This window comes from Podarcis tiliguerta, assembly GCF_965153285.1.
Source record: "Podarcis tiliguerta genome assembly, chromosome: 12".
Taxonomy (NCBI): Eukaryota; Metazoa; Chordata; class Lepidosauria; order Squamata; family Lacertidae; genus Podarcis; species Podarcis tiliguerta.
The window spans coordinates 4,684,773-4,698,680 of record NC_139545.1 but is presented as its reverse complement, the minus strand read 5'-3'; the positions used below and the strand labels follow the sequence as shown (position 1 = coordinate 4,698,680).

The 13,908-nt window shown below is 40.9% G+C and overlaps 1 protein-coding gene across 2 annotated transcripts in view; it reads left to right on the top strand.

The window, feature by feature from the left end:
• POU6F2 (POU class 6 homeobox 2) overlaps positions 1-13,523 on the top strand; it is a 305,677-nt gene extending 292,154 nt beyond the window's left edge. For both annotated transcript variants that reach the window (XM_083407054.1, XM_083407055.1), the window contains exons 9-10: positions 2,801-2,969; positions 7,462-13,523. In XM_083407054.1, coding sequence (XP_083263180.1) covers positions 2,801-2,969; positions 7,462-7,966 — 674 coding nt within the window. In that variant the 3' untranslated portion in view covers positions 7,967-13,523. The remainder of the gene's footprint in view (positions 1-2,800; positions 2,970-7,461) is intronic.
• The last annotated feature ends 385 nt before the right edge of the window (positions 13,524-13,908 follow it).

Here is a 13,908-nt window from a genome sequence, read left to right as displayed (position 1 = left end):
TTGAGCAGAAGTAACAGGGTGGTACTCCTATTTCTCCCTGGTGATAATCTTTCAGGGTGACTAAGACCGATTCAGTTCTGAAAACAGGTCTGAATTCAGATTAAAGTAGATCTAGATAATCCAGGGGCACAAACCGTGATACCTGGCTGGTGTGCGCCATTTGGCACAGTAGCTAAGAATTTGTCCATATGTGAACTAGACAATTAAAAAGTTTGTGGCACAGTAAACAGCGTAGCAGAAAACCATGCAGAGAAAGGAGGCCAAGGCAGATGTATGGGGAAAGAGAGATCGTGTTGTAATTGCGAGGAAATAAGCAAAAATGGTCTCCCTGTAGAAACCCATCCCTGCCTGTAACAGTTAGAAACAGTTATCATGTGACACTTGTGAGTCTTTGTGCTTTTACCCATATTCCTGCTAGCAGATGGAAAGGGAACAAAACCTCACAACGTGGTGGCCGGGGAAGGAAACAGTTGCACAGGGAGGCCATTCTCTCTGGCAGGCTCACTATAACATGTCCTGTACCCCACTTCTGAGTTTTAATTAGTTGGTCGGCACACAATTGAGACGCAGGTGCAGTTCTGCTGCTGTAGCTAAATCAGGCCTGGCCTGTAAACGGGAGATCTATAGGGAAAGCACAAAAACCCCGGGGTCACCATGAAAAAAGCCCCCATCTATGTTCTGTAGAGTTTATGATACATGCCACCCCAATCCGCAAGATTTCAGGGGATCCAGGTGCCTACCCAGGGCCTGTGTTTCGTTTTGGAAATAAGACACAGTGAAAGCTATGGTGTCTTTATGATATATGGTTTTATTTGCATATATATATATATATATACACACACACACACACACACACACACATACACACTTGAACCCAGATGGAGAGAGTTTAGAGCATCCATACCCCAAGAGGCTCTGGTCTCCTCCATAAGCACAGCACTGCATTCACAGCTTGTCCTAGCCAGCCCACAGGGTGCTCTGCCCCTTCTTCTGCTTCCCAAATCACTTGCAAAACTGGCCACTTCCCCCCCCCCTGTTGATCCTTCCTGAACTCCTAAACCCCTTTGGTCTCTGCCCACCAACACACAGCTGGCGGAGGGTCCCCTGTCTTCCTTGCCTGGCAGTCCTTGCTCTCTCTTGATGGTTTCCTTGATAAGCCTTCACAGGCCTCTGTTTCTTAATGGCTTACACTCAGCTAGCCCTGACAGGCTGGTCTGGCTCGTTAGCATAAGCCGCATCCAACAGCATTTGGCACAGTTTAATCAAACCTTGATTAATTCCAACTTTTGCTAAACCCAGGAATCATGGGTGCCTCGCACCCACAAAACTCTGGCACCTCATCACATAACAATTAGCAATGCAAATAGATGATACTTGAAATACAATTTAACCAGATGCCATAATAATAATAATAATAATAATAATAATAATAATAATAATAAATTTATTATTTATACCCCGCCCATCTGGCTGAGTTTCCCCAGCCACTCTGGGCGGCTTCCAATTGAGTGTTAAAAACAATACAGCACTAATTAAAAACAATACAGCATTAAGCTGGGCAGCCTCAGTTCCCTCTCTGCCCGTTTTCAGAATGTTCACTCCATCCTAGTCAATCTAGACTAAGAATTTGATACAAAAACTCTATGATGGGTTAGGAGAATTTGTAGGGAATTCTAGTCAGTAGAATTTTGAACATCAGCCTGATAAATAGCAATTTTCCTGCAGCAGTTCTACAATAAGACTGAGAATAGTTGTGAGCATAAGACGGTGGTCTGCACACTGAATTGTAGCCAAGTCTGGACCACTGATGACTTGCATTTAGAGAAATGAAATGATTCTTGTGGTAAAAATATTTCACATTGGAACATCTCAGGAATGAGGTGATAAATGATAGAGACATTGTGCCAAGGGAATGGCTTCACTATACGCAGGAGTGAACAACGCTTTGAAATATTCCACTATCCCAGTCCCATGCTGTCTCTGCTGGCTTCAGGAATGCTTTCATTTAGCAAGGGATCAGTTGCTGAGGGGGGGGGTTGGGGGGGGTACCACCTCCAACTGTTGTGTCATTTCCCTTGATAAGTCCTAAATTGACCGCATTTCCAGCACCAAAGGAGCCTTCCTCTGCTAGATAGCTTTTATTATGTGCCCTTTCAGGGACAAAAGCTGTGTCAGTACATTGCGACGGAGGCAGAAGACCAATTTATTCTCGCAGCATTATGAGCATTATCTTCTGAGGGCCCAATGAAAAAATAAAGCAGGTGTCAGTGTTGCTATTTTCAGGTTGTGCTTGCATCACCCTAACGGGCCACTGTTTGGGGTGATGCACAACAAAAATCTTGCAAAGGGTCCAGTGTACGAGCACTGTCTAGTTAAATGACCCAAACACCTTGAAGATAGTTTTTGTGATGCATTTTTTTAAAGACAAAATAGAACAAAATATCCATTGCCTTTTTACTAAGTTAACACATTTCCCAAAATCGGTTCTCTCTTTAGTTATTCCCCAAACCTACTAGGAACTAGTTTTACTGGATGAACTCTTTGAGAATGATTCAGGGGCTGACTGGGCAAGGCCCCCAACTGTCTCCCATACAAGCACTATGAAATATCTGGTCAGCAGGCATTGTTTTTAATGCTTTCCACCATGACTCCTTTCGCCCTAAGTTGGCAACAGGGAGGCATCCAGTGCCTTTGCTCTATCTTTTTGTTTGCTTCCCACAGCCATGCCAATAACGGAGGTTACGCTAATTCCATTTTATATGCAATGAAGAATTCAAACCCTTTTCTTGTATTTCGACAGATCCCCAGACAGCCTCCAGCGAGGTGGATGGGGTGAACCTTGAGGAAATCCGAGAATTTGCCAAAGCTTTTAAAATCCGACGCCTGTCACTTGGTCTCACCCAGACGCAAGTTGGTCAAGCTCTAAGTGCCACAGAAGGTCCAGCCTACAGCCAGTCTGCCATCTGCAGGTAACAAGATACACAGCAAATGCTCATTTCTCCAGGCCCCTCTCTCACGGCTTATTATTGCTTCTTCTGCTGCCTTTATTGCTTTAATCACATGTCCATGGAAAAGAGCTCCTTTGTACGGAAGACGTAGAGAAACGAGTGGATGCTCTTGTGATGGAGTAGATATATTTCAGCACACGTCCTTAAAATAACTTTCATCTCCTTCCCCCCACCCTTTACTTTTGTAACAAGTAGGAAACAATAAATATGTTCCTGGCCTTGAGACATAATTCAGTAGTGGAACAGGAGACCCTGCTGCTGCCGCCGCTACTGCAGAAACACCAGCTGACCCTCTTCATACTGTGCCATTTTCTACAGATGGGGTTACTGAACAAATATTTCATGGATGCTTCCCTGCCAGGTTTAAGCCTGTAGTACCATAGCTCGCACTTCACATCTAAGATGTTAATGATGATTTTCCCGAATGATACAGAGGAGAGTGCAGGGAATCTATATAAAGCCATAATGGCTTTTTTCAGACTTTCTGGGATTAATCATATATCACTCTCCAGTGTTTCAAAAAAGCAGGGATTCAAGTCGGGGAAAGAATAATGCCCGGAGAGTGACAAAATAATGAAACCAAAAGCAGTCTTGACAGAGTTAAAGGTCTTCGGAGCAAAGTCCCTATGTCTTCATGTGTGTGTGTTACACTAATCCCATGTTTATGCATGAGGTAACAAACACACTTAGGTAACAGCTTTTTTCTCTTGGGCAATGCCTCATAGTCCTCCTCCATCAGTGAAAGCCAAGAAACCAACTCTAAGCTCATTTAAGTGGATTTTGTTCTTGGTGATCCATGAAATGCTCTGTCTTTTTATCTGCTCTTTATACTTTTAATGTATTCCCCATAGAACGGAAATGTACTTTTCCTGCAGTTTAAGACTAAGGTTATAAATAACATCAGTATGGGGTAGTGAGCTTGCAGCTCACATTTTGCTCAATGATTTTCCATAAAACCCATTGATTGTTGTTAAATACAAAAAGCTCCATAGGATCCTCTCACTTCTATGGTGTCCCCTACTGTTTTTTCTTATAAGATACCTCCCTGTAGAAAATAACCTTTATTCAGTCTATACAAGGATACCACTGCTGCGAAATTTGTTTCAAGACTTGTATATCGTTATTCCAGACATCACATACTGAAGCACCAACACGAACAAGTCACACAATTGTTATGAAAATGGCTCTCCTCCCCACTCCCTGTTATTTAACTTTAATTTTATTTCATCTCAGTGGTCAATTGGTAGAAGAAACCTAAACAAAAAGAGGGTTGTTGTTGCTTTTAGGGCAACTGCTATTTTATATTTTTGCATTGCACCGTGACATGGTACTATAAATCCACCCAGCTGGATTTACATGTGCTTGGTTTAATCATCCCAGTTTTTTGTTTCGTCTAATGCACAGCTGCTAACTACATGGGATGCTTCACATATCCCTTTGAAGTCCATGGCAAATCCCTTGGAAGATTTCGGTGATGCTGGACTTCAACACAGATCTGAATGCTTGGAATTATAATATATGAAATTCCTTGAACAAAAAATATGACTGGATTTAATTCCATGTTTAAGAGACCTGCAGTCACATATTGTTGCAGATATGTAGAGGAAATGACCAAAATGTATCTTTTTTTAAACCTACAGATAGCTTACATGACTAAATAAAACATTGCAGTGCTTTACCATGCCACAAAATTGGCAACAGCTTAGTGACATGGTAGCGACTGCCTGATAAATTTTGCACTATATATGCAAAAAAAGGTAAATGGACAAAATTATGCCAGGATCGATCCCATAATTAAGCAATCACCAACAGCTGTCTAGGCCAACCCTTCACAGGGGCCAGCAATTTTGCAACAGGAACAGATAGAGAATTTTTCTCCCCACTGCCACCTACAGTACATGAGATGCTGCCACTTAGGCAACAGGAAGAAAGATGACAAACTTGATGGAAAATGGGTCAAGCAAAGGACAGCATTATGATGGGTTGCGCAAAGAGTCCAGTAGGCTTCAGGTCAGGGGTTAGGCACAGATAGGTATTATGAGCATGGCAGAGAGCAATTGTTTGACAATTTTGGTGAACATGGAGGTAGAAGATCATCAATTCATGGCCTATGTAGGATGGATGATGGTGGAATTCTCAGTCTCGTGAGCATCGTAATCTAACTGGGAAATGGGAACGATATTCCAATAATTTGTCCAGGTAGTTGAAATATTTAAGGCCACTGGTGGCTTTGGCATTGCGATTCAGTTTAACTGATATATATTATATATTCCACTCCTTTTGTCCTGAACACAACGTTATCCACAAACTTTTTCCCAATGGCTGATGAATTCCTCAACTTTGTCCAAGTTCAAATTTGCTGAACAGGGGGACAATGCGAATCACTAGAGTTTTCTATTAAATGCTAATGTGACAGTGCTAAATAGCTGAATAGGCAGACAATGGGAGAGAAATCTGTAGACATACGTTTCTTGAACAAACCCAGAGTTCCTTGGGTCTTGAGCTGTGATTCACAATTTAATTACCCCACAGTTGCTCCCAGGACCTCAGGAGTCATCTCATTTTGTCTTAGCAGCAGCCTTGCAAGTTTCGTTTAGGAGGTGGTGGCTCACCCAATGCTAGCCTGCTGACTGCAGGAATTTCAATCCAGTCAAACCCAACATGTTAGCCAATCTAGGAACCACTTCCTTTAGTAATTTTTTTTTTTTTTTTACAAAAAATGTGTTAAGATCCCTTCAACTGCAATGGGATTTCAAAGGGCTTGTTCATCCAGCTCTTGTAATTAACATTTAAGGGAAATGGTTTCCATGTACTGTTCAACATGAACATGTATATGCCCATCGCAAGCATGTACATCCGGGATGGGGAACGTATGTGTCCTCCAGAGCCGTAGCTACCGTAGGTTATCTTGTGCCCCTGGCAGAACCGTCCAGATTGCGCCCCCTAGCCACAGACAAATTAGCTCTTCCTTCCGCCTCTCCACCAACCCCCACCCACCCACCCATTCACTTCGCCCTCTATTTATAACCATTTCTTATGAGGCAATAATCAATATTTATATTTATAGACATATTTATAGCCAATTTTCCGCCCTCTAGTCATCTGCGCCCCTGGCAGGGACCCACCTCACCACCCCCTAGCTAAGGCCCTGGTCTCCTCCAGATGTTAAAGGGTTCCAAGTCCCATCAGCCCCAGCCAGAATGGCCAATAGTCAGGGGTGATGGGACTTGTAGTCCAGCAGTATTTGGAGGGCCAGAAGTCAACCCCACCAAGTCCGTTATAAATGGAGCACATTCTTTCAAGGGCAATGGCACTTCTGCAAAAGTATTACATTCTGAGACCTATATTGGGAATATTAATTGGAAACTGCAAAATGAATGAATGTAATTTATAAAACTACAAAAAGAGTCATTTGTTAAGTCAACCGGTGACGCAGGACTTGAACTGGACATGCTTTACAAAGACTAAAGTCCTCAGTATAGTTTTCTTTTTCCTGATGGCGTGGGAGATTTGTAAAATCTGGTCTAGCAAAGGACTTTTGATGGCAAAATGATACATAGAGGACCTCATTTACAGGAAATGATATCATTCGGCACAGTGTGCAGACATCCCACAATAAACCCAGCTTGAGACCACAGTATATTAGTCCACTATTATGCTGGGTTTCATCTGGAAGGCATGAGTTTCTTTTAGTGCAACTACTTGTGGAGGTATTGAAGGTAATTACAATGTGTCCAGCTGTTTGAACTGAAGACAGCAACAGCTTTGGGAATTCTTTTCCTACCCAGAGAAGGGACACGGTGTTAACTTGCATACAGTGAAAATTGCTTAAAAATGAAAAGGAAAAGGAAACCTGAAATTCAGAGGCTAACAGGCACTTTGTGAAATTAAAACAGCAGCATTCGAGCAATATGCTACAGGAAGGGAACAAGATCCCAGTAGAAGCAAAAATGAAACAAAATGCCACTGATGTCATTTCCTGTTTTTAGCTTTTGTGTTAAGCTTGAATATTGTGTATAGGATTTTGAAGGGGGGGGGGAGAAAGCTTTGAAATCTGAAATATGTGCCTTTGACAGTAGTAACAGAAGTGAGAACTCAGAGCATGCACAGAGTTCTATCCACTTAAATGAAGGCGCTTGATCTGTATGCACCTTCTTTAATCATTAAGGCTTAATGCATGTGATCAGTATCTTCCAATGTGAACCAAAGATCCACGTGAGCCACTGAATGTAGATGGATCTCTGGAACACTGGGTATATGAAGTAGCATTCTGACAGCATTTTGTCACTGTGATTGTTTTTGTTTGTTTAAATAGATATCTATATATTTGTAGAACTGATAGTTTTCATAATCCATTGTAAATATCCTCTGCCAGTCGATTAGGCAGGTAGGCAGGAAGTCCCAGCTGGCAGAGCATCAGTGTAAGACTCTTCTTTCTCAATTTTCCCCTCAGACACACCATCCTGAGAAGCCACTTTTTCCTACCACAGGAAGCCCAAGAGAACACTATAGCTAGCAGTCTGACAGCCAAACTGAACCCTGGCCTTTTGTATCCTGCCAGGTTTGAAAAGCTGGACATCACCCCTAAAAGTGCCCAGAAGATAAAGCCGGTGCTTGAACGATGGATGGCTGAGGCTGAGGCCCGCCATCGGGCAGGCATGCAGAATCTCACTGAATTTATTGGAAGTGAACCATCCAAAAAGCGCAAGAGGCGGACCTCATTCACGCCGCAGGCTCTTGAGATCTTGAATGCCCATTTTGAGAAGAACACGCATCCCTCTGGGCAGGAAATGACGGAAATTGCAGAGAAACTGAACTATGACCGGGAAGTAGTTAGAGTCTGGTTCTGCAACAAGAGGCAAGCACTGAAGAACACAATTAAACGCCTAAAACAGCACGAGCCTGCGACAGCAGCCCCAATGGAGCCCTTAACAGACTCTCTGGAAGAAAACTCTTAAACTGATAGATTTAAAGGAAGAACACACACGAACAAACAAAACTTTAAACATTTGAACTCTGTAAAGATGCTCTTTCACCATCCTTGTAAGTAAAAGACTCAGAAAGCTACAAGATGGACAGAACAATTTATAAATGTCTGTGGGTTTTCCTAGATAAAAACAAACAGAAAAAAAATACAAAAAAAATTACACAGCACTTAGTGTGTGTGTATGTGGTAGAACTAGTTCCAAAATAAGCCAGTGTTTTTTTTAAATGGACTTTAAAGTAAACCAAATAACTGCTTACTTTTTCCTGTATATTATGAAAATGTGAACATGTTTTATGGAAAAAGAACCCAACTGCAACAGCAAAACCTTTAACTGTTTTTAAAGGAGAGAGAGTGCAAGCCTGCCACCTGGAGGAGTGATTGTAGCCTTTCAGGTATCAAGTGCTTCTTCACTATGAAAACTATTAACCAAAGTCAGAAACATGGCATTGAAAACTAGATTGTTAGTCTACTCTTTTATGAGCGCTACATTGTGTTATGAATTTTTACATTTGTACTTTGCAAAAAGAGGAAAATAATAATAATAATACAGGACTCTCTTTTCCCCCTGCATCCTCTCCCACATGTTCAGCACATGAGTATGCTACACTTGGTTTGAGCTACGATTCTCAACCCTCTTGTTTGGCATACACAGTTTTGTGATCTCCAAACGTTTGCGTGCCAAAATGACTGTTTCTCTAAACGGTGGGGTTTGCTTTATTTTTTTAACCGAAGATCTTATTTATTTGCAGTTCTGATTCAAATTTGGTTGACACTTTGTTTTGGCTGCCTTCTCCATCCCAACACCATTTAAATTTCTTGTGTGAAGACGTGGACTTTTTAAATTATGCAGTGTAATGATGACATTATAAGGACATATTGAGCAACTTGAACTTTCGCTTACAGTATACAACTTGCCACTTACGCTGTCCTTTGGCCACGAACTAGGAGAGGTTACCAAAGCTACTTTTGTAATATAAATATAAAATGCACACGTGGTCCAATATACTGCATCGTTGTTTATGGTTCTATCTATATGAAGCAATTTCTCTCCAAAGTCTGATAGCCAAAGAACTTTCTTGGGATTCTATTGAAAAGCAAGCTGATGGCAAATGTAAGAACATAACAAGGATTTCCCCCCTCAAACTGCTGCATCTCTAACTTTCGTTTTACTGTTTCCACTTTCACTGTTTGTTTGTTTGTTTGTTTGTTTGTTCCTGCATCGCAGGGGATTGGACTAGATGACCCTCAAAGTCTCTTCCAACTCTACAATTCTGTTATTCTGTTATTCTGTTCTCCCCCCCTCTGGCAAGTGCTACTTTCAGAACTGTGCACAGACACAGAAGGGATTATGTGAATGCCAGATTTGACTGAATTACTTAATATGACTTGTTACCTAATTTTTGAACTGGGACCCGGAAGCAGAAATCACTGACACGTATCTTGGCTGTCATCCAAAACTTCATGGCCATTCAGTCAAAAGGGTACATAAAGCCAGAGCAACAAAGTTCATATCTTTATCCCCACATCCCCGTAATATTTGGATTCAGGGTCCTAGATAGAAATCTGTGTTACATCCTGCTCCAGGCTTCTCAAAATGCATTAGAATCTGTCATTTCATTGTACAATACTTCTCCACCTCACCATGGTGTAAATCTGAAGTTACTCATCTTTTTCAACACAACTCATCACGTGTGACTGAGAGTCAATTCATCCACAGAATCTGTAGCCTTAAAGGTCCCACCTCCCATACAGGTTCTTCCCTCTCTCACTGGAAAGTAAGAGGAGATGGTTAAACGGCTGGTCTAAAGCAGACTGGACGCAACATAGGCAGTTTCACCTGTTTCAACGGGCTTTGGATCCAGTCCTCAGTTTTCAGATTGTCACCAGGGGCATCATCCATGCTTCATTTCAGTTGAGCTTGCGCAGCAGAATTATCTGGTGGTTTGTGTTTCCAAGCACCGCATGCCAGGAAAATGGTCAGTGGCCAAGCAAATGCTGGCTGCATTCATAAGAAGGCCACTATGAGCACGTCACAAAATATTTCCCTGCCTTGGAAAAACTGATCATATGATCCAAATGAACATTTGCCCTCCAAATTAGAAATAGTTGACTAAAGCCCTTATGAAAACTATGTAAGCATACACTTCATACAAAAGAAATTAACAGTGTGCAGACAGAAAAAAATAATGTATACTGAGGTTAGATGTAATTAATAAAGCAAAGAGGACTCTAATTCCAAGCTCTGAACAAATCAGAGGCAAGAAATGGTGATTCATGATGGGCATGTACAAACTATTCACAAAGCCTGTGCATTTTAGGTTTTTATTTTGTTTGTTTTTGGCAGAGAGTCGATTTCTGCTCATGTTAGCAATGTGATCATAGGACTGACTATTTCTTCTGCCTATGAACACCTATAGTTCCACTGCGAGCCTTGTAGGCTGAGGTCTGAACTTGCTTTACAGCAAAGGGTGTGCTTCTTCGTAATTGAAATCATGAATTTAAATCCTACTGCAGTAGGTAAGAATGATTACATTTCTGGATTGGCCATGGGTTGGAAAAAGTCCCATGTCAAGTCTGGATTTTAGTACAGATGTTCACATCCATCATCTGGCCCTGATAATCAATAACTGCCAAAATTCAGTTTTAACAACAGCAGCTTAATTTAAAAAAAACAACAACAAAGCTTGCCATCTGCACCCTAGTTATGATGAACTTGAAATTAAAACTGTCAGGAGTATCAGGAGACCAGCCACAAATTATCTAGAAAACTGTCAAGAGCTCGTAGAAGTTTGAAAGCCCATCTCCTAGTTCTCTGCCCATCTCCCTCAGTCATTCCTTTTTCCATTCTCAAATATAGTCAAAACCAGAGCCTTGCTCCTGGAAGCAAAAATATACTAGCCATTTGCTGCTTAAAAACTTAGATGTCAGATTCTCCATGGAACAGTTAAAAAGTCTTCAATGGAACGGGGGGGGGGGGTGAAATTTCCAGGAAGCAACATTAACCAAAGACTGTATAAAACACTTAAAACCATCACAGCAACAGTTAGACAGAAACTATTTCCTTTCTAAACTTCACACTGAAATTGTGTAAGTTAGGACGGTGATAATATAAAATGAAATAAATTGCCATCATGAAACAAGTTTTTTGATTTTCATCTTTGTACTCATGGAACCATTAACATGTCATAATGTTCTCTTTTTAATAGTTTTTTCTGGTTGTTATCACTTATTTTTACAAGGGAAAGTGTTAGGTTCGTTTTTAACAATCAGTTTTTTTGCTCGGAGGCATAACGGAGTGCCTGAACAAATTCTTATATGTATATGTAACTCATAAAGGCTGCAGGTATAGGGAGATTTTTTTTTCCTCTCCCCAAACAATATTTATTATTTCTATTTGTAAATCTGTTCTGGGCTCCAAAGAGCCCTGTACACACACCTAGAACATTCCCATACGTGTACTAGGGTTCTGTCAACGTCCCCTTTAACCACAGCCCCTTATGCTGCTTTGGAATCATCCCCCAAACCCTCAAGAGTGGTTTCCAGGGCACTTGAGGAACTGCAGGAAGAAAGCTTTTCCATGAGCAGCTCATGGAATCCTGCTCAAATTATATACACAGCAATTATATACGAAGCCACCTTTGGGCAGTGACGAAAATATAGCACGCTAGCAAATAGTGGAGGAAAAAACAACTCTGTTTCTTACTGGAGATAATGGCTTCATTAAGATGTAATGCTAAACCATGGTTTTCTATTACCGTAATGATTCTAATCTCTCTCAAAGCTGGCAACACCCCCCCCCCCTCACACACACACATGCACACACTTCCTCAAGTGTGTCCGGGAGGAGACAGGAAGCTTGGAAGCTTCCACTTTTGTTTTGGAATTACTGCAGTCTAGTTTGTCATCCAAATCCTAAACCGTGGTTCTTCTGAACTGTGGTTAGTGAAAACAAGCCAAATGCATAAATTGTGGCTTGAAGTAGGCTTGTTTCCATCCAGATTAACTGCAGCATGTCTGGGATCAAATGGCAAGGCAATCTGCAATCCATCAACAATGAAAACAGAAGCTGCCAGCTCCTGCTCATGGCTGCTGGGCTGCTTCTCATAATGCGATGGATTAGTAGTAGTGCATCCAAGCCGGGCCAGAGGCATGTCAGGTTTACCTTCCCTGAGGAGAGAAGTAAGTTTTGCGTAGGGAATTAGCAGGAGTTACTGAGCTGGTTTTTGTTCTTTATTTCTGGATGCATCTTTTCCCACTAAAGCCTAAGGTTTGCTGCCCTAAATAATATTTTTTTTTGCTAAGGATGGGACACAGTCACTCGCTGGAACAGCTCCCTGCTACAAACCACTACATTATCTCTCACAAAGACGTTAATTTGGTGTGTGAAACAGATTTGATGCCAGAAATGTTGAGGCTTGGAGTGTACAGATCAGAAAAAGAGACCAAGTCCATTCCGAAGTTTTCAGTTTATGTTCTAATCACGCAAACGAAGGAGTAAACAGACCAAGAAAGCAAAAAGGAGCTAAGAAGGAACAAGTAGAGGCGTGTCAAAGTACTCAAGCTATAACCAAAAAGAAATATGTATAATGCCTTTGCTCGTCTTCTCAATGCTGGACCAAAGCTCAATGTTTGTAGGTATATGCACATTGTATAGATATGGCTAAATGTTGCTGACAATCTTGCAATACTAAACTGTTACTATTTTAAGAAAAGAAAAGAAAAAGAATACAGAAAGAAACTGTTCATCAGTGTTTTACCTCAGCACTCTACTTGTACCCAGCTCATGAGCAACACTGAATTAAGGAATTAAAAAAATAAAAAAATAAAGGAAATTAATTTCCATGTAAATGTTTGACTGTAAAAAAAAAAAAAACCTGTTTCAGTAATATTTTGTACTGAGCTTTTTGTCATGTAGTTTGCTTGTTTCCGACTTGAGATTATGTGGGGCACATTTGTTTATTTATTGTTGAGAAAGTGGTTCTTTTTTTAAAATTTTAATTTTATATATATAAATATATATTTTGGTCCTATGTGCTGTCGGGTGCAGTTCGTAAGTTCTGTTCTTGCGCGTCCTCCATTCATTCCACTGGAGCAGAAGCATGGCTCCAGCCCATGCTCCATGGAAGTGAATGGGGGGGCTGTGCAGCAGCGGGGCTTAACGTCTTGCACTCATAATCTACAGGATGGTCACCAGGGTCACTTACGAGGCACTACAAAAGAGACCTGCTTTTCCATGCATGGCACTCGCAGCAGGAAAGGTGGCAGAGAATGACATGGACTGTGTTGTGTTCTTCATTTCTTTTTCTTTTTTAAAAAGAAAAAAAAATCAAAGGAATCGATGTGGAGGACTTGTGACCAAGAAGCCAAACTGGTTATTTCAAGTTCCTTACTGTTCTGACTTTGAAACCAAAGCTGAATTATCTGCACAGGTTGCTTAACATTAAAAAAAAAAAAATTAAAAACTGACAAAAACTGTACTTAAACTAGAGCAATATCTGTATGGTCAGTAAAGCTGCACTTTGTGTATTTCTTAACAGCTTCAGATCTGTCACTTTTAATTTGTACCATAAAAAATAAAGAATTGTTTGACATGAAAAATAAGCTGCCATCCTGGGCTTGTCCCAACGTCTCATGTATTATTCATCAGATCAAACTTCATGTTATTTTACATCAATTCAATACCAAAAGGGAAAAAAAGCTTAAAATTTTGTATGGAACCGAAAGCTGGTTTCCACACCTGGATTGCAGATATACAATGTTTAAGAAAAAATGTTACATAAAAGAGCCATTGTTGCTCATAATCTATGCACACACATATTGATCTATCTAGTCCCATTATTTCCTCCAGTCAAACAGATGTTGCAGGTTTTTGAAGCTCTATAAAAACCTTCAAACCTGTTTGACCACAAATAG